The sequence below is a fragment of the Herpailurus yagouaroundi genome, unplaced genomic scaffold (assembly GCF_014898765.1).
Source record: "Herpailurus yagouaroundi ecotype Mexico unplaced genomic scaffold, PumYag 213, whole genome shotgun sequence".
Taxonomy (NCBI): Eukaryota; Metazoa; Chordata; class Mammalia; order Carnivora; family Felidae; genus Herpailurus; species Herpailurus yagouaroundi.
Genome location: NW_024412444.1, coordinates 15,562,071 through 15,586,973, shown reverse-complemented (window position 1 = coordinate 15,586,973; position 24,903 = coordinate 15,562,071). Strand labels below are relative to the sequence as shown.

The 24,903-nt window shown below is 41.0% G+C and overlaps 1 protein-coding gene across 32 annotated transcripts in view; it reads right to left on the bottom strand.

The window, feature by feature from the left end:
* Positions 1 to 1,344: 1,344 nt before the first annotated feature.
* The window catches only part of PBRM1 (polybromo 1), a 117,836-nt gene continuing 94,277 nt past the window's right edge, over positions 1,345 to 24,903 (bottom strand). For 12 of the 32 annotated variants that reach the window (XM_040454833.1, XM_040454837.1, XM_040454826.1 and 9 more), the window contains 8 exons: positions 17,488 to 17,671; positions 16,712 to 16,922; positions 15,883 to 16,084; positions 12,340 to 12,504; positions 8,828 to 8,983; positions 5,699 to 5,769; positions 5,372 to 5,588; positions 4,018 to 4,190 (listed from right to left, as the gene is read on the bottom strand). In XM_040454833.1, the coding sequence (XP_040310767.1) occupies positions 4,018 to 4,190; positions 5,372 to 5,588; positions 5,699 to 5,769; positions 8,828 to 8,983; positions 12,340 to 12,504; positions 15,883 to 16,084; positions 16,712 to 16,922; positions 17,488 to 17,671 (1,379 nt within the window). Of the gene's footprint in view, positions 4,191 to 5,371; positions 5,589 to 5,698; positions 5,770 to 8,827; positions 8,984 to 12,339; positions 12,505 to 15,882; positions 16,085 to 16,711; positions 16,923 to 17,487; positions 17,672 to 24,903 lie in introns of all 32 variants that reach the window. The other 20 variants (XM_040454848.1, XM_040454854.1, XM_040454849.1 and 17 more) reach the window with 5 other exon arrangements.

Genomic DNA, 24,903 nt, shown 5'->3' with positions numbered 1-24,903 from the left:
CAACAACAAAACACATTTGGACCATGGTGTTTTCCAAAGCAATTCCTCTCCTAGACAAAGCCATACAGGGGCGCCTGGGTGGCTCTCTCAGTTAAGCGTCTGACTTCGGCTCAGGTCATGATCTCACAGTTCGTGAGTTTGAGCCCTGCATTGGGCTCTGTGCTGACAGCTCGGAGCCTGGAGCCTGCTTCAGATTCTGTGACTCCCTCTCTCTCTCTGCCCCTCCCCTGCTTGTACTCTGTCTCTCTCTCAAAATAAAACGTTAAAAAAAAAAAAAAAGTACAGTGTCAGCTCTCAGTCTTTACACATGTGCATTAAATTTAGAATTTCTTGGGGCGCCTGGGTGGCGCAGTTGGTTAAGCGTCCGACTTCAGCCAGGTCGCGATCTCGCGGTCCGTGAGTTCGAGCCCCGCGTCCGGCTCTGGGCTGATGGCTCAGAGCCTGGAGCCTGTTTCCGATTCTGTGTCTCCCTCTCTCTCTGCCCCTCCCCCGTTCATGCTCTGTCTCTCCTGTCCCAAAAATAAATAAACGTTGAAAAAAAAATTTAAATTTAGAATTTCTTGCCACATTTATGTGCAACCCACAAGAAGTGAATACTATGTCTATTGTGGGGATAGAAATAGTCTATTAATTTGCTCAGTTCTGAACATTCATTCAGCTGGCCTAGCACACTTCCAAGCTAAAAAGGAACACAGTAACAGTACTTGTTTGCTCATGGTGTTCAGCAGGAAATGTCTGACTACGTATCAATGATCATTCAAAATATGCCCATGAGCATAGATGCAGTACAGCCCCAAACATTTAGGAGAACAGAGCCACAGGGATTTGCAAAGTGATATTAGAGGAAAACGGTTGATTTTACCAACACTTTCTATTAAAAGTGTGGTCATGTCTTTAAGAGCTGTATTACAAGCATATGTAAAGACACAACTGGGCCACTGGTCTCTTCTGGCCACAGGCAGCTATTTCAAATGGCTTACACTGCTTTATGATATAAGACACGCTTTCCTGACTTCCACCATCAGTAACTCTACAATTTAAACTTCGACCTGTATTTCCACCCATGGTGAGGACATGTCAGGAATTCCTTGACTGCCTGCCTGAGACGCTTGGCGTGGGGCATGTCAAGCTGCAGTGTGACTACATTCAGCTTGTGTTAATGCAGCCTAAGCCCTGAACCAGGGTCTGGTCACTGACTTGTGCCTCTACCTGTGGAGCTTTGTTCCCTTAAATTGGCAGCTGTGTCCCTGTCAGCATAAAATCTAGACTTGCAGCAATTAAATCTGCTTGACACTTACATCTGACACAAGCTTTAACAGAACAACCAAACCTGGTTAATCCAAATCACTTTGCAAACTCCATTTTTATTTGGATTAAAAAGCTTTAAATGAACAAACATATGATACATACATGTTATAAGACTAGTTCCCACTTAAACCTCCTTTGATACAGAAATTAGAATAAACCAAGTTTTAATTAGGTCTGAAAATGTTCAAGCTCAAAAGTCAACAACACCAGTTTGAGATTTCACACAGGGAAGCATCCCCTTTCAGTGCTTCCTCATAGGAAGAGAAGGGGGGTTCAAAACAAGGCAATTCAGCGCCTTTTAAATCAGTTGGCTGACCTACTATTTTAAACCAATAGGTTTTTCCCCCATATAAACAAAACTCTTTTCCATATGAACTTACATTTTGAAAACATTTAGGCCATTATACTTTCTAAGCCATATCACTAGTTCCTAAAATTCATTGGGGAAAAAAAAAAAAAGATGTATATAGTTTACTTGTACTTTTTTAAGTCAGGACTTTTTTTTTTTTTTTTTTTTTTTTTGGCTTATCTTTTTTGGAAGATGGTTGACCTCAAATCTTATATCCTAAATATTAACTGATATTCTCCAAGTTAATATACAGAAAGACATGATTCTAAAATAAATACATAGATTTTTTTTTTTTAAACTTAATTAGGGCCTGCCTACCGGCCCCCTGGCCCGGCTCTGCACTGCCTTCGGGAAGCCCCTGGCTGGATCTATGGTTTCTACAGCACCTCTAGACACTGGGAAGGAGCCGGGAGGAGGAGTGCCCTGGCTTCTAATGCCCCACCCTAGCCCACAGTGAAGAGTTTGTAGAGGCTTCCCAAAGAAGTCTCATCCAGACCTTAAAAGGGGAAATAAAATGGGTGAATGAAATAAATAAATAACTTAACCAAAATTAGATTTCAGGTTCTTTGGTGTAGTTCAAGAATGTCTAGAAATAAAATAATCTGATTGTATTATACAGTCCATGATGATTCAATGGCCCAAATAACTAGGAAACTGAAGATTTATCTGATTCAGTTTAACAATAAGGTACTGACATACTACTGCAATACATTTTTTAAAAGTCAGAATTATTTAAAATACTTGATGCAAACTGAGATCCAGTGGTTGACTATACGCAATTAAGTTACAAGGGCCTCCTGTATTTAAAGTACCTAGATACAAGAGGCTTTTCTTCCATTCTACACTCTTTTTGTCCTCATGATTTACTAAGAATGGCAATTAAATATCCAGGTATTGATTTACACCAGATTAAAAGAAGAAAGTATCCTGTGAGGGTCACTCTCTCCATTTACAAACAGTAAGGGAAGCTCCACCAACATGGCAACCATCTTGTTACAAAAAAGCAGGTTTCAAAACCGTGGAGTGAAATACTGTTTCAGGTTTGATGCTTTCTACCTGTCTGAGCATCATACACTACCTGCAAATATTTCTTCTAGGGTCACCTAAGAGAGACAGGGTCAAGCCCAAGTGTCTGGGATCCGTAATGGTCTTTTTTAGTATTTTCTTAAATTATAATTATTTTCTCCTGAAATTCAAAAGCACAAGCTAAATTTAAAAAAACATTCTAGAAAGCCTTAAATTTCTGGTTGAGAATTGCAGTGCTGAAAGTCAGAAGGAAAAAAATGCCACATCTGATGAGGAAATAAAGGTACGAAAACATATTTGCATATGTAGACAATCTACTCTTTTACAATTATGCTTCTGACACAGCTCATATACACTCCCTTCCCTATGCTGGGTTAGGTGTTAGGTTTGAAAAATAAATCACCTCCATGCACACCTCAATGCTTTCTTCAAGGTAAACTTCAATTTTTTCAATGTAAGAGATTTAAAATTTTAAATCTAAGAAGTATAGGATTAAACTGTGAATTCATTATAAATAGATCAAAAGTACCCTTAAACTTACCTGCCAAGACTAAATACAGTTCAGGGTTGTGCACATGTTCTGCAAAAATAACTGACACCATATATGACCAACAGCACAAGAAACAGTGCTCTGCCCCGCAGGTGTCTGGGCAATGTACCAGCTGCAGAAGGATGCACAGCACTGACTTCAGATTTCTGGAGCAAGCCTCTGAGTCCATAGAGCAAATGTGCCATGTCTGCCAAAACCCTAGAACCTAAAAACAACCCTTCACTTCTGCTAAAGTGACTTGAGATACTGAGGCACATGAAGCAGACATCAGTGCACTCCCCTCTGTAAGATGTAAACTAGGACCAACTTCACATTTCATTGTCAACTTAATCTGTAAACTCTCATGGGTGCGTGTGTGTGCGTGTGTGTGTGTTTATGTATTTTTTTTTTCATTTTGTTTGTTCTTTTTTAAAAAACAAAACCAAAAACCAAAATCAAAAACCCCAAGCCAAGACAAAAACCTTTGATGGTTTCAGTTCCATGGCAACAAGTAAAAAGATAAAACTCCAAGTCTACATATACAACCAATTATGAAACTGGTTTTAAACGAAGGAAACATATGCAAAAAAATCTCTGTGTATTTGATAAAATCAACTGAATGTAACAAAAACAAATTGAAATAGCTTATTAAAAGTGTCCTTATATAAAAATGGCCTTGTGATGTACAGTAAAATGCAATAAAAATTATCATCCTTTGTTCCTCCCCTCCCGCCCCCAGTAACTAAAATGGCTACTGTTCCACAAAACTTTTTATGCTTCTATAAAAGAAACGTAATTGACGTGATTAAAGATTTTCTAGATTGTATGCTTGGCGAATGTTGAGGGTATCTCGGAGCATCAAATCCCGAAGGCGCCAGAGGGCATCTGCCATGGTGGTATGGGCCCCTTTACTTTTCAGCCAGTGAGAGGGCAGGCGGCTCTCCTGTTCTTTTGACAAATGGACATCGCGTCTTCGAGCTGAAAATTAAAATACACACGGAGAAATAGAAGTAGGAATAAGGAAAAATATAAGTAGGTAACAATTCCCCCTCAGTCCTAAGGCCTGACAGATTTACTAAAGCATGTAACATTTAATATTTTTTAAAGATTTTTTTAAAGTTTAAAGTATATTTATTTTGAGGTGCACGCATGCTCCAGTGGGGGAGGCTCAGAGAGAAAGAATCCCAGGCCGGCTCTGTATTGTCAGCGCAGAGCCCAGTGCAGGGCCTGAACCCACGAACTAACTGTGAGACTGTGGCCTGGATGGAAACCAGGAGTTGGATGCTTAACCAGCTGCGTCACCCAGGTACCCCTAACACTTATTATTTATTAAATATTATGAATTTTAACCCTGCAGTGTATTTCCAAGCAAATGCCTATTATTTTATTAGGCATCTTGGTTTTTAGAAAACCACGTGCTTAGGTATGAGACTACCTAGCTAAGGATGTCTTATTTTATGCTATGTATTTTAGAAATTATCTAATTTATAATAATGACTTCACAAAAGAGCTGCACATATAACATAATTCTCTAAAAGGGAACACAAGAGTTGCACAAACACCTAAAAGATCTGATCACTACTATTTTGTTGTAGGCAGTCCTGATAATCAATTTCTTTAGTGTTAACAAAAATTCCTAAAAAGGTAAATGTGAGGAAAGGGAAAACATACTTCTGAAAGAAATCAAATTAGGTTTAGAAATGAAGAATGAGTAGGAACTTCCACATTTCTTCCCAGAAGCCAGGCACGTTATTTTAGTGGGTACTGAAAACCCACTCAGGAAGTCCTCTGAGCTAAATAAAGACTCAACAGGTTATCTGAAACATGTTTTCCAATATTCTTTTCTTTTTTAAAACTGAACTGAAGTTAATTTTTAATTTACCCAAGTGCATCTGTGCTGATGCTCAAATGCCTGAAAAACTGGTGAAAAAATTCAGAATATACTTAAAAAGACAGCAGTGATGCTTATGACAAAACAAAGTCTAGAAATTGAGCAAAAAACCCCCACCATCTTCGGTGTGTGATGTTCAAGATAAAATTTATTTTACTTATATACGAAAAGTGGATCTCTACCCCATGGCATAACATGCCAATCACAGTGAGAGGACTTTGACGATGCACGGCTTTCACAAAGGCTTGTTGAGAAGGACTCTCCTTACCTGCCAGGGTTTGGTCCCACTTGCTAATGCTGTTGGACTCAGCACTGAGTCCTTCAATGTATTTCAGGTAGGCCTCTGAGTGGAGAAGCCTTTGTGTCTTCGGTGGGGGAGCCACAAACATGGGCGTTGTTGGCTGCTGTATGACAGGGGGGCCGGCTGGATGTGGGCCAGGATACGGAGGTGGTGCCTGCTGCCCTGGAGGCCCCAAAACTCCCACCTGAAAGAGCACAGGGCACATGGTGAGGGAAAAAATACTTGGCACATGCTCTGAGAAAGAGGATAACCTGAATTCTGTCAAGTCCTAGAAAATCCAGCTGGGAGGCTCACCTGCTGTCCGTATGGACTTCCGCCTGGCGCTGGAGTCCCTACCAGAGGGGCCACTCCTTGGTTCATCACACCTATAATTCAGAACGCAATGGCACAGTTAGAGGTTCTGAGTTGAGATGGCTACTGAAAAACTACTGCCTGATAAGAAATGATGCCATTTATAATGCAAACCTATGGATCTCTGCCCTTGAATCTTTGTGGATAAGAACCCTAAGCCCCCAGAACAGGATGCGGCATTCAGATAGAAAGTTCACATTCTTTGGTTTTCTAGCTATTTTAAGTACAAAGGTAGTACAACTTGTCAGATGTACATTAATTATTCATGGCTTAGAAATGATTTGAACCCTGCATAAAATTCTAGTATTTCCCTAGGTAAACTATAGTCAGAATACACCTCTATTTTCAAGGTGTTTTTCTTCTGACAACACATTTTCCTGAAACTGGAGCCCAAGTTTCATTTTGGCAGTGATGGTGCTGCAGTCAGGCTCAGCAGCAGGCGGTGTGCTAGGACAGCAGGGACACAGGGGAGAGGCTGTGCAAGCGCACGGTTAAATGAGCTCTGTGGTGGCTGGAGGCACATCCTTGCGGTCCACTCACAGGCCCCCAGCACCCCTGGTTCTAACTGGAGTCACTAATACTGGCAGACAGGTCACTTCCATCTGGTAGAGCAGTACTTGGAAAAGGATCATCTGGAAGTAAATCAGCCTCGTTGCTATCACTTCAAATGCAAAAATGACAAAGGGAAAGAGAAAAGATTTCGTGGTCTTACTACATTTGCACTCTGTATGTTTATAAACTTTGTACTCTTTCTACATTTGTACTCTGTAAGTTTATAAACTTCCCAGTGATGATGCCTCACAAGCAACTTCTGTCCCACAGGTACTAGCTGATAAAGGTGAGATGTCCTAACTTTTGTGTCTGGGGCTGTTTTCATCTCAGGACTGTCCATTTATTATTCTCATAAAACACTGAAATAAGGAAGGTTCCAGTTTGTTAAAAACTAACAAACTACAGTCAAACAAACCCCTGTTTAAACTTTTAAACAAATCCTGCTGGCTGCAAAGAAGGGTCAAAAGGAGCTCACCTCACATACTAGATTTTCTAGATTCAAAATGTTGCTATTTCGGCCAGGCAGCACCAGTACACTATTCTAAGGTTCTGAATTGCTAAATGCCACTTCAGGAAGTATTAGACATTTGTTAAAGAGAATGTGGTAGTACAAACAAGCTTTCTGTTTACAAAGTGGGGATTTTTATATTCCAGATCACCACAGCAGAATCCTGATGATTATTTGTGACTGGGTTAAGAGGCTGTGGTGGGTAAGCTGCTGCTCCAACATACTAACCCCTGTGCACCGCCCCCCTCCGGGACACTCACCCTCCTCAGATCCCACAACATGAGGGGCCTCCCTGAGCTGCCTTTCTCCTTTTCTGCAGGGGAGCACAGACAACTCAGCAATCCCCTCTGCTTTCTGTTTTCAAATGCCATGCAAAGGGGCAGCCAGTGAGAGCATGGGCTGAGTCAGCAGAGGAGCTCCCAGAGTCCTCCTCTCCTCCAAGCCCAAGCAGGTGTGTGTGTGCGTGTGTGTGGGCACTAAGAGTTCTTCCCTGTCTCCCCAACTAAAAGGTAAGTGTGTGCTTCCTTCAAATGCACTTTAAACACCCGAAGAAGTGGGGAAAGGGACACAGCTGTGCTCAACACCCACCAAAAGGTATCTGCTACTTAGAGGGTACTGGCCTCAGATGTGGCTCCCACTGAGTACCAAATGCACCCAGAAGTCAACTCCAACCTGGTCTGAGTCAGTCAGATAGGGTACCCTAAGTCAAGGTGAGAAGGTACAGAATTAAGGCCAATTCTACTTGCCACAGGGGCACACCCATCTTATGACTGACTTTTGCTGCAAGAGTAACTCCCACACAGGCCACTACTTCTAAAATGAAGTACCCACTGCCATAAACATTTCCTCTTTGGGTATATCTGAATCAAACACTTGTGTGGAGTTATGGCCATTCTCTAAGCAATACTCATAAGAGTGTGGCTGGAGGCTCTAGGCCAAGCCACCAGGTTCACTCACCCTGCCCACTGCTGGGTGTACCTCTGAAGCACTTCTGGAACTCTGTATAACCCAACACTGCTGGAGGCAAGTCTAACATTTCTACATTTTGTCATCTGGGCCAGGCCTTTAGCTGGTATTTTGGATAATGGCCCCAATGCTCTTCTAAGTTATCTTCAGGTCACATTCCCTCCAACTAGATTACAGCTAAAGGTCAGTTCTTTTGCATTTGATGGCAATCAATATGGGAACCTGCGATCTTCCTTTCACAATAAAGTAATATTTCAACTTACTATTTACAAAGTAAATCTGTAGCTAGTTCTGAACTCCATTTATATGCTTCTACATGAAATAAATTCTGAGCTTCTGCTGACAGATAAATCAGTGTCCACAGTTAGTATGGGAGGGCTATGCTGCTCTTTAAGGTCTTATGTCATACTTCTTAGGGGACTCATATACAGAAAACGTGTTCCTTGCAAATTCGTTCCCTCCCTCCTTTTTGTTCCTAGAATGATTGGCTGAAGGATTTATTCACCGTGATCAGTGACTCTGCAATCCCCTTAGAAGGGCTATTTGAGAAGCAGGAGATGGAGCAGGGATTCCATACAGAAGACCTTGTGAGAGAAGAACTGAATCAGAGGAAGAAGTACCCTCAGGACCCAAAGTGCTTTCCTATGTGACTCAGAACTAGCCATTTGGGATATCGTTCACTGATCATCCATGTATCATTCACTGATAAAGAGGGCATGACCTTCCTAGGCTGTATTCGGTTTTCCGAGCACACGTCAAATTGTCTGAGTGGTATGAGAGTATGCCTTCTGCCCCCTGGTCTGCTGAGTCTGGTCTCTGCCATGTGTCCTCTGCTGCTGCTAGGGAGCCAGGTGCCCAAGGGCACAGGTGCTGAGCCGCCTGCTCAAATACACGGGACAGGCCCTGCTGCTGACATTCCTGGGATTCTCAGTGAGGAAAGGCCTGGCCACAGTGGGCAGCAGGTACCTCCGGGAACAACTGGCTGAGGGAGGAAAAAAGAGAATATGAAGATGAGATTAATGAGTGAAGGAGGATGAAGTTCTTACCCGGTGGTGGGATGCCCGGGAGGCCGGGCACACCTGGCGGAAGATGGTGGGGTGGAGGCCCCCCAGGGTGAAGTGGCTGCATGCTGCCCATGCTAACAAGGCCATCAACTGGGCCCTGCAAAGGTGGAAGGCCTGGCGGATAGCCACCCATCATGCCTTGAAGGACACAACAAATTTCAGACATGCATCATTAACATGCAACATGAGCGAAGTAATAACAAATCCCCCCCATGCACTACCAATGAATAAAGCGCCCTTAGTACTGTGTGAGATAACAGCAATTAGTGCAATTATTTTGTTGCAATAATGAACAAAATAAAAAGTTACAAATATGAAATCCAACACTTGTGGATGAATTAGTACTTAGTAGATTATTATTTGCAGTTATCTTCCCTGGGATAAATATGTTGCATGTTTTTAATTAAATAATAATAAAGAGGAGTTCCAGTAACAGCCTTCCCAAGGTCATGTTATTGCAAGCTGTTCAAACAGAGTGACCAGTTCTGCAACTGCGGTTCTAATTCAACAGACTAAACCCCATCACCCCACTCTGCCCACACTCTTACGCCTATCATGGGTGCACATGAGGGGACACTGGAATGGAGGGAAATGAGGCGCACAGCCCTGATCACAAAGCATGGTTCTCCAGCTTGGGGTGCATGGGGGTGGAGGGGGGGAGTGGGCAAGAGCCTTTCAAGGCTTCCTCTTCCCTTCTAGCCCCACTTGGTAAAAATGGATCATGTTCAGGCTTGAGCTGGGGAACAGAGAAGAGCCATCACAATGGATGATGTTTCATCTTTAGATCTCTAAACATGTAAAACAAAGATAAAACCTAAACCCTCCCAAGCCAAGCTAAGCTAATCCCAGGTCACTTGGTAGCAGGCACGCAGACCTCAGAAGGAATGGCTGGAGAATCAGGCTCTGCTGATGTGAGAAAATGCCAATTGTCATTACTGTCTCCAAGTTCACAAATGCCCTCACATAAACCTTCAGTTAACAGGGAACATTTTAAATGAGGTACAGACTTTCTGTGAACAGAGGCCTTTATTCCTTTATTTTCAAAGCGTATCTTCATAACACAAAATATTTTCTGCTGGCTAGGGAAGAGTTTCAGGAAACCAGTATTTTTGGCAAAAGGAGTGAAAGAAAGAAAATAATTTCAAAATGTCAAAAACTCACCTATCAAAAGAACTTTAAAGCCACACGACATTTTTTTTGAGCAAGAAAAACAACTTAACTCTTCTGGGATTTGAAATGATCACAATAAACAAAACATAAGGCTCCCCCCAGAATGCAATCACCTTTGGTCCCAGCTTCCTGCACGAAGGGAAGCTTGAGGGACGGGTGCCAAACCTCATTTTTACAAAACACTCTTTGTAGGAGGACCCTGGGAAACAGTGGAAAACTCCAGATTCTAAGGACTTTACTCTTTGACTTTCCCATAAGGATTATTGAAAGGTATCTATTGATAAAAGTTTAGTCTTTTGAAGCTATAACATTACTGAAAATTCTGAGATTGGTTCAGCCTGCTTCATTAGTCATATCTAAGCTGACTGAAAAACTTAAAATCACACACACCAATAAAGCGAATTCTAAATAGTACCTCTATACATGAAATAGGATTATGAGTTTCATGGTTTTTAAAATGAGAGTTCAGAGTTTGAACAGATACCATCATCTTAAACAAAACTGCCAAACTGCCTTTTAACCACACCACCAGCTCCAGCTCTTATGGGTAAATAGGTGGGAGTTTAAGGACATTAGGAGGCTTTGCTTTCAATTACAAAAGCCCATCTGAACGCAGCCTTCACGGGCTGTGGTTGAAGAAAAGTATTAAGAACTGAAAGCCATGACACTTGTCTTCATTAAACTGTACTTTGGCACTTATTATCCCAGTCACATGTGTTCAAATGAGCTTTAATGCTTGTAAGCAAAGCTGGTCTCAGACAGCAACAAGGCTAAGACTTAGGCCCTAAGCAATCTGTAAACCCAAGAAAAATCACCCTGTCAGCTGCAAAGTTCCCACTGTGGACCAAAGACTGGTGACCGTACAGGATGCTTGCTTGCCCTTCACTCCCATGGCCTGGAATCTGGGCAGCACATGCTTAATAATGTGAAGGGCCCCCCCCCCCCTTGCCCCTCAGAGCGCTATGATGGTATTCCCCAACAGGGAGCTAAAATGCTGCAGCTGCTGTGTTTTAATAGTTTTAGCTGTTTGAATTCATTTTGTTAACGTGTCCCTGGGCTTTTTAGTCAAGGGCACAGTGCTACAGTATCACATATCAAACGCAACAAAACAGGATGTCAACGAGGGAATTCTAACTTTCAAAAGTCCCCATGTTCAAGGCCTGATTTCTAAAACCCTCTGGAATCCCGTTAACCAAAATGGGCCATGGAATAGAGCAGGCGATTATGAGATTTGTTAGATCAACGTCAGTTACACTGAGAGTACTGAAAAGCCATGATTCAGATGTGCTCTGGCGAGTGCAACTGCTGAGTTGAGCGACAGTGCATTTGAGAACTTGCCATCACAAAAGGTAGGAGCGACAATGAAAAAGTTATCCTACGCTACTCTTCCTTGAAAAGCAAATACAAAAAAGCAAAAACAAAAACAGCATCCCAATGAGCCTGCCTTGAACAACACTGTCTTGGACTCCCTGCGAAAAGAAGTCAGACCGCTTGCTTCAGAAGACACTCAGGTGGCTTGTATGGACCTCACCAGGCTTAGGGAGATCACGAAGGAAGGACCCGAGAAGTGATCTACGGGCTTCTCGTTGGAGACACATCAGACAAGGATATTCAATTCAAGAATAGCCAAATTTGCCATGGCTACCAGAACCAGAGACAACACACACAAGCAAACCACATTCATCATTTTCTTTTCTTTTTTTTTTTACAAATATGTGACTGGGATACTAACAGAAAATGCAGTTTAATGTAATTAAATAGAAAAGCATTACAGAGTGGGCACAATGAATTGAATAAGGACTTTGTACTCCACTTAGCAGTCATGCACATTAGTGACCAAGAAAGGATTTAGAATTCACTGTCAAAAATCCTTTTAAATGGTCAGTCTTTTAAGGATGGCTGCAGCAGAACAAGGCAAACTGAACCCTGGAATGAGACGGGAAAATCGGTATCACCTAAGTGCTTAGTTTCGTGTTTTCTCTCGGGAGCCCCTCCAGAACAGAATTCAGGGTCTGTTTAGGTTTTCTGCTATAGGGCTCTATATCCAGAGCAGTCTGGGGTGGAGAGTATCGCCAGACCATGCCCACAGCCAGGCTAGAGCTGCTCCCTACTAATTCCCAGGGCTGGGCCCAGGGCCCATTTCTGGGGCAGAGGGGAGGCATTGCCCATATGGGAAAGGCGACAGAAGGACGACATGGACGACTGGAAACTTTGACTCTGCCATGAGAAAAGCCTAGAGATTGTGGCCTACTCCTCATTGGAGAAAAAAAAAAATGAAGGAATTTCTTAAAGTGGAAAAAAATGGTCTTAGCTCCTGTTTTTACCTGCAACAGGTGTCAACTGCTGATTGAGCATCCCCATTGGTGTTGGTGGTGGCACCACCCCCATGAGAGCCCCCACAGGGGTGCCTGCTCGGGGAGAAGCACTCGGCTGCTGTTGCTGTGCTGCTCGCTCTCTCTCCTGCTGCTCAGCAACTTTAGCTGCCCGCTCTGTAAAGGCATTTCAGATTTTCAATTCTGTTTTTAACCCAGGAATTCAAAATACCATCCATTGCATTCAACAGGACTAGTAAAAACACAGGCAACAGTTCTGTCTCAACGGAAGGAACAGTAGATGACTAGTCTCAACACAGGAGGAGTCGGGCCGATTTCACTTGGTAACCTAGCGTCCAGCTTTCCTATCCCATCTTGAGAACTGGTCTGCAAAGATTTCAAGAATGTTAAGACTGCAACACACATTCAGAAAGCACAGGTTTTATTTAAACACGTCACCAGCGTAACCAACGTGGTTAATCTCACAAGGCACCCTGAAGATGAGAAGCGCTACCATTATTCTAGTATTAATAGCATTATAAATTATTTATAATTTCAACATGAAGCAATTCCATGGCCCATTATAATTTTTGGCACAATTGTTACTTACACTATTTTCCTGATTCCTTGCACCCAATTTTACTACGATTTGAGGACTCTTGTCATTAGTGTCATGGGGTTTAGCAGCTGAAGAAAATTAACTCTGTAAGGGAAAAGTAGCTTACTGCCTCCTTCACAAGGTTTTAGGGAAAATAAAACACTACTTTCTACATCCTAATGAAGCAAAGAGGTCATGTTTAATAAACCCCGAGGGGAAAAAAATGCATGATACTCCAGGCTACAGTCATCAGAAGCAGGGAATATATATACACATATGAAACAATGGACAATGTACTGACAGAACCAGGTTTCCTGAGGCTGAGCAGTTCAATACTGACCATAGATCATCCTAAATCAGCTAAAGTTCCAAGAAATCACTCTTCTTTTATCCAAAATACAAGAGGAGCATTTGCTTGTGCCAGTTCTGGGCTGTGGAGCACCGCTTGCTGTACCCTTTTCTCCTTCGAGCTGCTCTGTCCTACCCCTCCATTGCCAGTAGCCCCAACAATCACATTCCCAGTCTTTTTGGGAGCTAGCAGGCTGGACCCTTACTAGAAAAGTCTAGAAATGTGTTCCCAAAGCTCTCACAATACAGGGATTGTTTTGCTTCACTATTCATAAACGGGAAATCTTCCCCACTCCTCACATGGGCAAGCTGAGGCTGGGAGATAGGTAGTAACTTGTCCAAGGACACAGAGAGAACCAGCAACATGTAGCCCTGACTTATGATAGCACATTCCACTGCCACACATTAACCCTCCAACATGGAATTCAAAAGGCTACTGTTGGCTGATCTAAGGAGTGGAAAATAGCTCAAGATCACATGGCTTTAAAGAGAATCAAGAAGCAACAGCTCCAGTCCTCCATGAGCATAAGAATGTGAAAGTCAAGCAAGTCAGAGCTTCCTTGCTGTGAGAGTTGCCTGTATGGGCCTGTCATCACTCATTAACACTGTCTCAGTTTATAGATCCTCTGTACAATGAACGTGAGGGACAAAGGCCATTGGAACAACCCATTTCCTTGTGCCAGCAGTAAAAAAAACAAAACAAAACAAAACCACTGAATGACCTAGACCCCCACATTAAATTCTAGTATTTTCATTACACAAATGACACAGTAAAATGGGAGAGCAAAAAAATGAAGTTGAAAAAAGAAAAATTCAGGCCTGTGGATCGAATATTGGACTGGCTACCTGTTGGCTCCTTCTGGGAAGAGCCCAACGGGCTGCGTTGGAAAAGACGACTATTAAATGAAACTAGCCCAACTCCAAACTTTGGGTTTTGAGTTCAAACCCACACTGGGTTTTGGTCCAAACACCACAAGTTCAGATTTTGTGTCTCAGGCAGACACTGCTGAGTCATACCCAGCTCATCCTCACTTGGTTTTCCCATTTCAGACTCCCATTTGAATTTAGGAGACTCTCCTGGAAGCCCTCCTTTGCCCCTCTCTCCAGCCCTGCTCCAGTGTTTGTACTTTTACATCCAGCACATTTGTCTCTCTTGTTCACACTCTAAATAACCAGCCACATGTGACTGGCTTCATCTGCCCTAGACTGGGCTTTACATTCACATGAGCTTCGTCTCCAATATTCCTCCAATGGAGTGATATTTGGTCTTAACTTTCAGTAAGGTCAAATACCAAAGAAAAGTTCGAGGTTTTTATGGAATTGACTAGGGTTTCTTAAAGAGTGTTCTGCAAAATATTTGTTCTTTATGATACTAGAAAGCATTATATGAATACTTGATCAAGTTTCAGAAAATGCCAGGTGACAAAACACAGGTGTTTATGGTAGGTCTTAAAGACTTTACTATGGGAATATGCACTATAAGTTTCCAAGAGTGGAAGTGTTTGGAATGCTTCTCAAACTGGTTTTGCCACAAAGGTTTTTCTGTCTGAGCATCTTGTAGGATTAGAATTCTGCAGAAGATGTTTGGGGAAGCCTGTCAGATAATTTTACAATTATTAATCGATATAAATGAAAAGACTAAAATCTTTTTTTTTTAGAAAAATTTCTTAGGAAATACCATACATTTTAATAAAGGAGGCAGGCTAGGCTTAACAATTAATTTCTTTATTCTTGCTGGAAAATAGCAGATTTAGACCCAGCCAAGAAGAGTAATGGTTGATCACAGTGGTGAACCATAGAGAGACAGCTCTAAGCTGGCAAAATGAACAATATATACAATTCCAAATGGAAAAAAATATAGCTCCAAGGCAAGAGTCCTGCCTAATCTAATGTTCACTACTCATTTATTAAAGGTATGTCTGACATTTAAAAAAAACAATACCTGCCCCCGCCCCCCCAATATCGCTCAGGTATTTGTCCCTAAAGGCTAATTAAGAACCACCAAATCTTTAAATGATAGCTCATGGCCCCAAATAACTTAATTACAGAGTAAAAGGAAAATGAAGGCAGGTGAACTTTATCAGGGACTCCAAGTGCCTTAAAAGTAGCTATGACTGCAGACATAGCACAGGCCAAGACTGGCCTAGGAAACCAAGCGCTTTCAGCCAAGCCTCAGCCTGGAGCTTAAATATGTGGCTTATCGAGAGCCATAATAGATCCTGATTTTGAATGTTCCCTTTTGGATGAATTTTAACCAAAATTCTACTTAACATTCTTATATAATCATTCCCCAGCTCAACACACGTATGCTTATAAGACTCAACAAAAGAAGAAAACCATGCAATTTTTAATAGCAAAATATTTGAGAAATTTTTTTAGGGGAAAAAAAAACCCACCAGGACCAAAGGCCAAGTCAGGGGCAGTGCTTGCTCAGTCAGGACAAGGCTGGCATTTAAACTGTTGGCTGGGAGCCATTTGAGACAGTCCCCAACACACAGTTCATGTGCAAGAGGTAAGAACAAGAGAGTAAAACCTGTCTATGCACGTGCATTCCTGAAAACATCCCCTTGTTTAGAAAGCTGAGATAGTTGCACCTAGTCTCTATTTACCTTCATATTCTGCTTTCTTGGCTGTCTCAAGGTTTCTCCATTCTGTCCCCACCAGTCGGCTGAGCTCCCCAAAAGAGTAGTCTGGATGCTGGGCCTTAATCACAGCTCTCATTTCACTGCTGAACAGGATGTAGCCACTCATGTTGATTTTCCGTTTGGAGCCTTCCTTCTTTGCACTGCCTTTGGCAGACTTTGGGGTAGACTGTAAGACAGAAAGCTCTTATAGTGCATCAGAACACTGCATCTGGTCAACTGCTCAAGGTTTCTGGAAGCCAGGAACATGTGATTCAATAGTTATTATTATTCTGCAGACACGTTTAGTTTATAGCTGGTCATTTTCTTGGTCAAAACAGTTCTTCCTTGCCTCTTACCATTTAAGAAATAAATGAAAGTTTCTGAATTCCATGACTGTAATCTGTAATGGTGACCTCACAATTATGTCTTGGGAAAATTCTGAATGAGAAAAAAATACCACCAGGGATCACCTCGACCCAGATAAGGGCCTGAAGGAGGAGAGACGAGAAAGATATGGGCAGGAAAGGCTAAAGTCACAGGGCGATGCTGCTCCTCACTGCTCACCTTCAACACAAGGTAGGCAGAGCTTTCTAACTTAACATGCCATTAAAAATAGCTATCTATGCAAAGTTTAAAATGGTATGAAATTTAAAATTCTTTGTGGCATCAAGAAAGAAAAAAAATTTGTTCCTTCCTGCATAATTCTAGGTTGAAGCTCACATATGTGAGGGCTGGGTATCTCCTTCCTTCGGCTTGAGTGTGCTATGAACCAAAGCTGAGAGAAAGACAAGTAACAGGAACTTGTCACCATCACCTGTGGGGGTGTGTAGGGCATGAGATCCAGCTCACTGGCCAGTGGGGTCTGAAGCTGAGGCAGAGAAGGAGGTTCAATGACCTCACTATCTTCTTCCCCCATCTCTTCAATATCATCATCTCCACCTTCTAACTCAGCAAATTTAGCTTCTAGCAACTGGATCTTCTTTTCCAACAGAGGGGAGGGCTCCTTCTGAGGAACTATTGGTTTTCTAAAAGCAGTGAAATTAAAAAAAAAGAAAACAATCACCAAATACCACTCCAGGATTGGTCAGAAAGCAATGCTCTGCCTTAATATTTAGAAAAGACTTCCTGCAATCTGCAATGTATGTTCTAAGTCAGCAAAGGAAAGAATTTAAATGGGTATTTATAAAGTCACCCCTATTTATAGACGTTTGTTTTTCAAAGAATTCTGCTGAAAATCCACCCAAAATCCACAAAACTGGATCCAAAGTTGAGATCTAGTTGCCTATATATATAATACAGTGAAGAGAATTTTCATACTGTGAAACTAGGCAAGATCTCTTAATAGATAGGCTATAAACCAGAACGAAGGATTTCTGCCTCCAAATTACAATCACTAGAGTCTATGCCAAGGGCAGTTATTACATCTCGACAATGAGGATTTTCCTTTAATTTTTAGCTGAATTAATATTTTCTATTTGAAATGTACACAGCTCTAGTTTAAGAATAAGAAAAACAAACAAAAAACCACCATGGGCTATACTATTTGGGTATCAATTTTCCTATTGGGAGTTGAAGTTTTTCAAGCTTTACCTGAAGTAATAAATTTCATCATCTACCACTTTAGCAGACAGCGAAAACCTCTTCAGTCCTTTGAATTTCTTCATCTGCTTGTCACTCTCGTTGTAGCGGCTCTCACAAAGCAGAATGTCATTTTCTGGTATTTCAGTTGGTCTGCAGGAGAGGAAGTCCTTGAATGACAACACAGCGCACTTTCCTGAAAGGCAAATTGGAGGGAAATTAAAGGAGTAAATTGTGGTCATAGCTAACAATCATTTAAAAATTTTGTTATTTTTGAATGAATATGTTCGCATGACTCAAAAGTCAGAAGATTTAAAAGGTGTACACAGGCATAAAAATAGACACGCAGATCAACAGAATAGAGTTACAAGTCTAGAAACAAACCCACACAGTTGGGTTTTTACAAGCAACTGATTTTTTTTTTTTTAATGTTTATTTTTGAGAGAGAGAGGTGGGGAGGGGGAGTGCACGAGTATGAGCAGAAAAGGGGCAGAGAGAGAGAGGGAGACAGAGGATCCAAAGCAGGCTCTGCCCTGTCAGCTCAGGGCCTGATGTGGAGCTTGAGTTCACAAACCATGAAAGATCATGACCTAAGCTGAAGTTGGATGCTGAACCGACTGAGACACCTAGGCACCGCCTACAAGAAACTGATTTTTTACAAGGGCGCCAAGACAATTTTTTTTTTTTTTTTTTTTAATGTTTGTTTAGTTTTGAGAGGCTGCAGGCCCTAGGCTCTGATCTGTCAGCAGAGCCCGATGCGGGGCTCAAACCCAGGAACCATGAGATCATGACCTGAGCCGAAGTTGGACACTTAACTGACTGAGGCGCCCAGGTACCCCAAGGGTGCCAAGACAATTTGATGGGGAGAAAAGAGTCATGTTAACACTGGCACAAGTGAATTTTCACATGCAGAAGAGTGGACTCTGAACCTTACCTCACACCATATGCAAAATGTAACTTCAAAATGGATCAAAGACCCAAACATAAGAGCTCCAACTATAAAACTCTTAGAAGAAAATATAGGTGTAAATCTTTATGACCTTCTATTAGGCAGATGTGACATCAAAATCACAAGCAAGCAAAGAAAATAAACCAGACTTCATCGAAATGAAAACCTTTTGTGCTTCAGAGCCCACTATCAAGAAAGTGAAAAGGCAACCCACAGAAGAAAATATGTGTAAATCGTGTCTCTGGTGTAAGTCTAATACCCAGAACATACAAAGAACTCCTACAGCTCAACAATAACCAGACAAATAACCTAATTAAAAAACAGGCAAAGGATCTGAACAGACATTTCCCCATAAACCCACAAAAAAATGAAAATAACAAGTGTGGGCAAGGATGTGGAGAAATTGGAATCCTTTTTTTTTTTTTTTTAATTTTTTTTTTTTTTTTTAAACCATCTATGGGATACCAGTTTTTGTATTTGAATAGAATCCCTTCTGATCGTCTTTTTTTTTTTTTTTTCCTTAATTTTTTTCCAACGTTTTTATTTATTTATTTTTGGGACAGAGAGAGACAGAGCATGAACGGGGGAGGGGCAGAGAGAGAGGGAGACACAGAATCGGAAACAGGCTCCAGGCTCCGAGCCACCAGCCCAGAGCCCGACGCGGGGCTCGAACTCACGGACCGCGAGATCGTGACCTGGCTGAAGTCGGACGCCTAACCGACTGCGCCACCCAGGCGCCCCTACGAGAAATTGGAATCCTTACGCATTGCTGATGGGACTGTAAACGGCTACAACTTCTGTGGAAAACTGCATGGCAGTTTCTCAAAAAGTTAAACAGGGCTGCTGTATGATCCAGCAATTCTACTTCTAGGTAAATACCCAAAAGAACTGAAAGCAAGAACTCAATTAGATACTCATACACCAATGTTCACAGCAGCATTATTCACAACAGCCAAAAGGTAGAAACTACCCAAATGTCCATCTACAGATGAGTGAATAAACAAAATGTTATGTATACATCAATGGAATATTATTCAGCCATAAAAGGGAATAAAATTCTGATAATGCTGCACCATGGATGAACCTTGAAACATCATGCTAAGCAAAAAAAGCCAGACACAAAAAGGCAAACAGCACATCATTTCACTATTATGAGGTACCTAGAATAGACAAAAATCATAGAGACAAAAAGTAGAACAGATATTACCAAGTACTGGGAGAAGTGAGTAGTTACAGCTTGTCGGGTAGCAAGTTTCTACTTGGGAAGGTGACAAGTTCTAGAAATGAATAGTGACGGTTGCACAATATTGTCATGGGACTTAAGGTCAATGAATTGTACACTTAGAAATGATTTAAAAACTCCATTTTATGTTATGTATCTTACAATTAAAAAATGGTAGCATATCACTTACATTATTTTACAACTAAATTTTGTTGTAAAATAATGTATCTTGAGGATCACTGCTGGTGTTAACATATTTATTGAACTAATTCCCTACTGATGGACATTTAGGCTATTTCCAATTTTTTGCTCTCCCACTGAAACAAATAATGCTGATATAAATAATTTAACACATATATCAATTTGTACATGTGTGAGTATATCTGAGGTACAAACTTCTAAAAGTATACAACCTGGGTCAAAGGTATGGGCACTGTAATTTTTACAGGTATAATCAAATTACCTTCCATAAAAGTTGTGCTAATTCATAAACCCACCACAAAGTAGGTAAATGCCACTTCCCTATGTTCTTGTCAACTAGTTAATACTGGAAATTTTGACAATCTGGTAGGTAATTAAAATAAAGAAAAAGAACATCTGGGTACGTTTATTTCTCTAATGGCTGAGGTTGGGCATATTTTCATTTAAGAAACACTGGTAACTTCTGTCTATTCTTATCCTTTGCCCATTTTTCTGTTCAGTGTTGATGTTTTCTATTTTTTATTTTTATTTTGACAGAAAGAGTGGGCATGAGTGGGGGAGAAGGACGGGGGTGGGGGGGAGAGGGAGAGAGAGAGAGAGAGAGAGAGAGAGAGAGAGAGAGATTGATTGATTGATTCCCAAGCAGGCTCCATGCTCAGTGCAGATCTTAATGCGGGGCTCGATCCTATGACCCTGGGATCATGACCTGAGCTGAAAAGCTGAAATCAAGAGTTGGATGCTCGAGAGACTGAGCCACCCAGGTGCCCCATGTTGATTTTTTTCTAAAGGTTTTATAGAAGTTCTTCATATGTGAAGGAAATTTGATCTTTATGTATTACATACATTGCAAGTATTTTCCTAAAAGTTGTCATTTATCTTTGTTTCTGCCTGTTTTGGTTATGCGAACATTTTCAACTTTTACATAGTCCAATTTATCCCTGTTTTTCTGTATGGGTTCTAGGTTTATGCCAAAGGTTATCAAAATTTCTTTCTCATCATTTCTTTTGGTATCTTTGCTGTTTCACTTTATGTTCATTAAAACCTGTAATTCATCTGGAAATTTATTCTGCAGTTGATGTGAGGGATGAATACAAGTTTATTTTTTCCAAATGTCTATGCTCTTTCCAAATACGACTTAACAGAAAAATCCATCTTTTCCCCCTTACCTGGGATGTCACCTTTATCATAAGTTAATTTATATTTGATTCTACTGCTAAACTTTCTATTCTGTTCAAAGAATCTGTGTATTTATATCATATAAATAATTTTAATGCTATTTTAATATCTGGACAGACCCTCACCCCCTATTATACTTTTCATATTTTCCTGATTTTTGCTTCTCTTTGAGATTTTTTTTTTAAAGTTTATTTATTTGGGGGGGTGGGGAAGAGAGAGAAAGAATTCCAAGCATGCTTTGCACCATCAGTGTGGAGCCGGAAATAGGGCTTGACCTGAGCCAAAATCAAGAGTCAACGCTTAACCAACTGAGCCACCCAGGCACCCCATTATTTTAAACATCAGTTTATTTAAGTCCCAAATTCCTCACAAGAAAATTCCCATTGGTACATACACTGGAACCACATTAAAGATTAACTTAGGGAGAATGAACATCTCTATGATGTTGAGACTTCTCATTCAAGTACACGGTATGCTTTTCAATTTGTTCAAGCACTCCCTTTTAAATGCATTAAAAGCAGCATTTAAAAACTTTCTTTATACAGATGTGGCATGTATCTTGTAAAATTTATCCCAACGTGTTTTATCTTTTTATTATTATTCAATCTCTTAAGGCAGTTTCTTTGTTATCCATGTTATACTCAAACTTACCTTCCTTCTCTTTTTAATTTTTTTAAACTATTTTTTTTTCAAATGTTTATTTATTTTTGAGACAGAGAGAGATGGAGCATGAGTTGGGGAGGGGCAGAGAGAGAGGGAGACACAGAATCCGAAGCAGGCTCCAGGCTCTGAGCTGTCAGCACAGAGCCGGAGGCAGGGCTCGAACCCACAGACCGTGAGATCATGACCTGAGCTGAAGTCGGACGCCTAACCAACTGAGCCGCCCAGGTGCCCCTAATTTAATATTTTTATGTTTATTTTTGAGAGAGAGAAAGACAGAGCATAAGCAGGGAAGGGGAGGAGAAAGACACAGATCCAAAGCAGGCTCCAGGCTCTGAGCTGTCAGTACAGATCCTGACGCGGGGTTCAAACTCATGGACTGTGAGATCATGACCTGAGCTGAAGTCAGACACTTAACCAAATGAGCCACCCAGGTACACCACATTTTTTCTTCTTCTAAACGTTAATTTATTTTGAAAGAGAGAGTGTGAAGGGGAGGGCAGAGAGAGACGGAGAGAGAGAGAATCCCAAGCAGGTTCTAGACTGTCAGTGCAGAGCCCCATGTGGGGCTCGATCTCACAACTGTGAGATCATGACCTGAACAGAAATCAAGAGTCAGATGCTTAACCAACTGAGCCACCTGTGAACCCCCCATCTTCTCCTATTATGGAGTAATTCCTAGTTGATCCTCCTGAATTATCACCTCACTGTAGATTTTGTTTCTTACTTTTAACTGTGCTGGCTAGTACCTCCACAACACAGTTAAATAACAATGATAAGAACACCCTGATTTTGCTCTTGACTTTAACAGGAGTGTTCATAGCTAATAACTTATTAAACATTTACATGCAAAATAGCTAAAACATGGAAAAACAGGTCAGAAACATTTTAGAAGCTGAAAATAGCTATAATTATTATCACTGCCTCTGACTTACAGCACTTGACTTACACAATCCAAAGCCTTTTCAATTCAGAGGAGGCACAGTTACCATTTTCCATATTTCACAGAAGGAAAAAGAGAGATTTGGAAAAGGTAAGAATTGTGCTCATAGCTAAAGAGTAAAATTGACTGGTAGCCCTGGAATGGATGTGGTCTCTCTGTGCCCTGACCTGGGCTTCCTCCCAGGCCTTCAGAAGACATGGAAAAGATAAAAGCTTAGAAAGCTTCATTAAAAAAAATTTTTTTTTAATGTTTTATTTTATATTTCAGAGAGAGAGAGAGAGAGAGAAAGAGAATGAGCAAGGGAGGGACAGAGAGACATGGAGACACAGAATCCAAAGCAGGCTCCAGGCTCCAAACTGCCAGCACAGAGCCCAATGGGGCTCAAACTACTGAACCGCGAGATCATGACCTGAGCCGAATTCGGACTCTCAACCGACTGAGCCACCCAGGTGCCCCAGGAAGCTTCATTCAACAAAGCACACAAAACTGATAAAAACCTGCTGGATTCTGACTGGAACTACAATGAATTAGATAGATCGATATGGGAGAAAATGACTTCTTTTAATACTGAACTTTTGGAGCGCCCAGGGTGGCTCAGTGGGTTAAGCGTTTGACTTCGGCTCAGGTCATGATACCATGGTTTGTGAGTTCAAGCCCTGCGTGGGGCTCTGTGCTGAAAGCTTGGAGCCTGGAGCCTGCTTTGGATTCTGTGTCTCCCCCGTCTCTGCTCCTTCCCTGTTCATGCCTGGTCTCTTTCAAAAATAAATAAACATTATAAAAATAATTTATAATAGTGAACTTACAGCTATACACATGATGAATCACTTCATTAATTTAGGTCTTTTTTTATTTCATTCAATCATTTCCTCAGAGAGTTTTGTGTGTGTGTGTGTGTGTGTGTGTGTGTGTGTGTGTAGAAGTCTTATACATCTTTTTTTAAATTTTTTCTTTTTTTTAATGTTTATTTTTGAGAGTGAGAGAGCGCAAATGGGAGAGGGGCAGAAAGAGAGGGAGACTATATCCATAGTCTTATACAACTTTTTAAAATATTTATTCCTAGGTATGTAACATAAGTGGTGTATTTTTAAACTTCAACTTTCTGTTCATTGACCACAAATAAAAGTATAGATAATCTTGGTATTTTCATTTATTAATTCTAAATGTTTGAGAGAGAGAGACTGCACATGAGTGGGAGAGGGGCAGAAAGGGAGAGAGAGAGAACCTGAAGCAGATCATGACCTGAGCCAAAACCAAGAGTCGGATGTTTAATCAACTGAGCCACCCAGGAACCTCTCATTTATTAATTCTAATAGTTTATCCAAATACCTTTTCAATTTTCTATGTACCTAATAATCTCTTTGCAAAACCTAACTCTTTTAATTTTTCCTAATTTTTAAAAACCTTTTAATTTTCTTACCTTAGTAAGAACAGTTTTTCAATTAATGCAGCATTACAAAAACCTACTATGAAGAAAACAACTGGCAAATAAATTAGGAATTGACATGTTTCAGAAACCCAGGTTCCTGGAAATTTTATGATTCAAGTGCCTAGGCTGGAGGCACTTTCTGTCAGGTGTGGCCATGTTCATTCCTAAAAGCAACTTCTCTGTGGCTGTCTGATTACTATTTAAGTTACTGAAGGCAATGAACAAAAAGCATTAGTTAGCAAAACAGTACTGTCTCCTGAGTGAAACATGCCCATCAGGTCTACATTACAGAAGATGAGAAATGCACAAGCCGGGCTGAAATCCCATTTTGTGACCACTAGATCCATTTCCTTTTGGGGAATGCATCATCTCAAGATGAAGTAACCATACATCTCACTGCTTTCCTGGTATCCTGCCTAATAATACTAGCACCTCTTTTCACTCTCAAAAGCGTTCCAAACACCAGTACAGAAGTAGAAGTGAAAAGACCCAGGTTTTAGTTTTGGCCATGTATTGGACAGTAACTTCAATTTTCTGAGAATGACAGCATCTTTAGTACGGGGTCATGGTGAGAAATAAGTGAGAGCCTGGATATGTGGTTTATAAACTACAGAGTGCAACAAATTCTACTAAGCGTCTATAAAAAGGAATTACTCCAAATGATGTTTGGCTGTTTTCCAGAGTTCTAATAATGTCGATTCTGACAGCTTTTGTGGGCTTTTCTCCATGTTTCTGTGAGGGAATGGCCCTCAAATCTTCCTACTTCACTATTTTCACTGACATCATTTGGAAAACTATTCCAAAAGATGGAGAGCAGCTGGTTTGTAAGTAAGCTGTAGTGTTAACTCTGG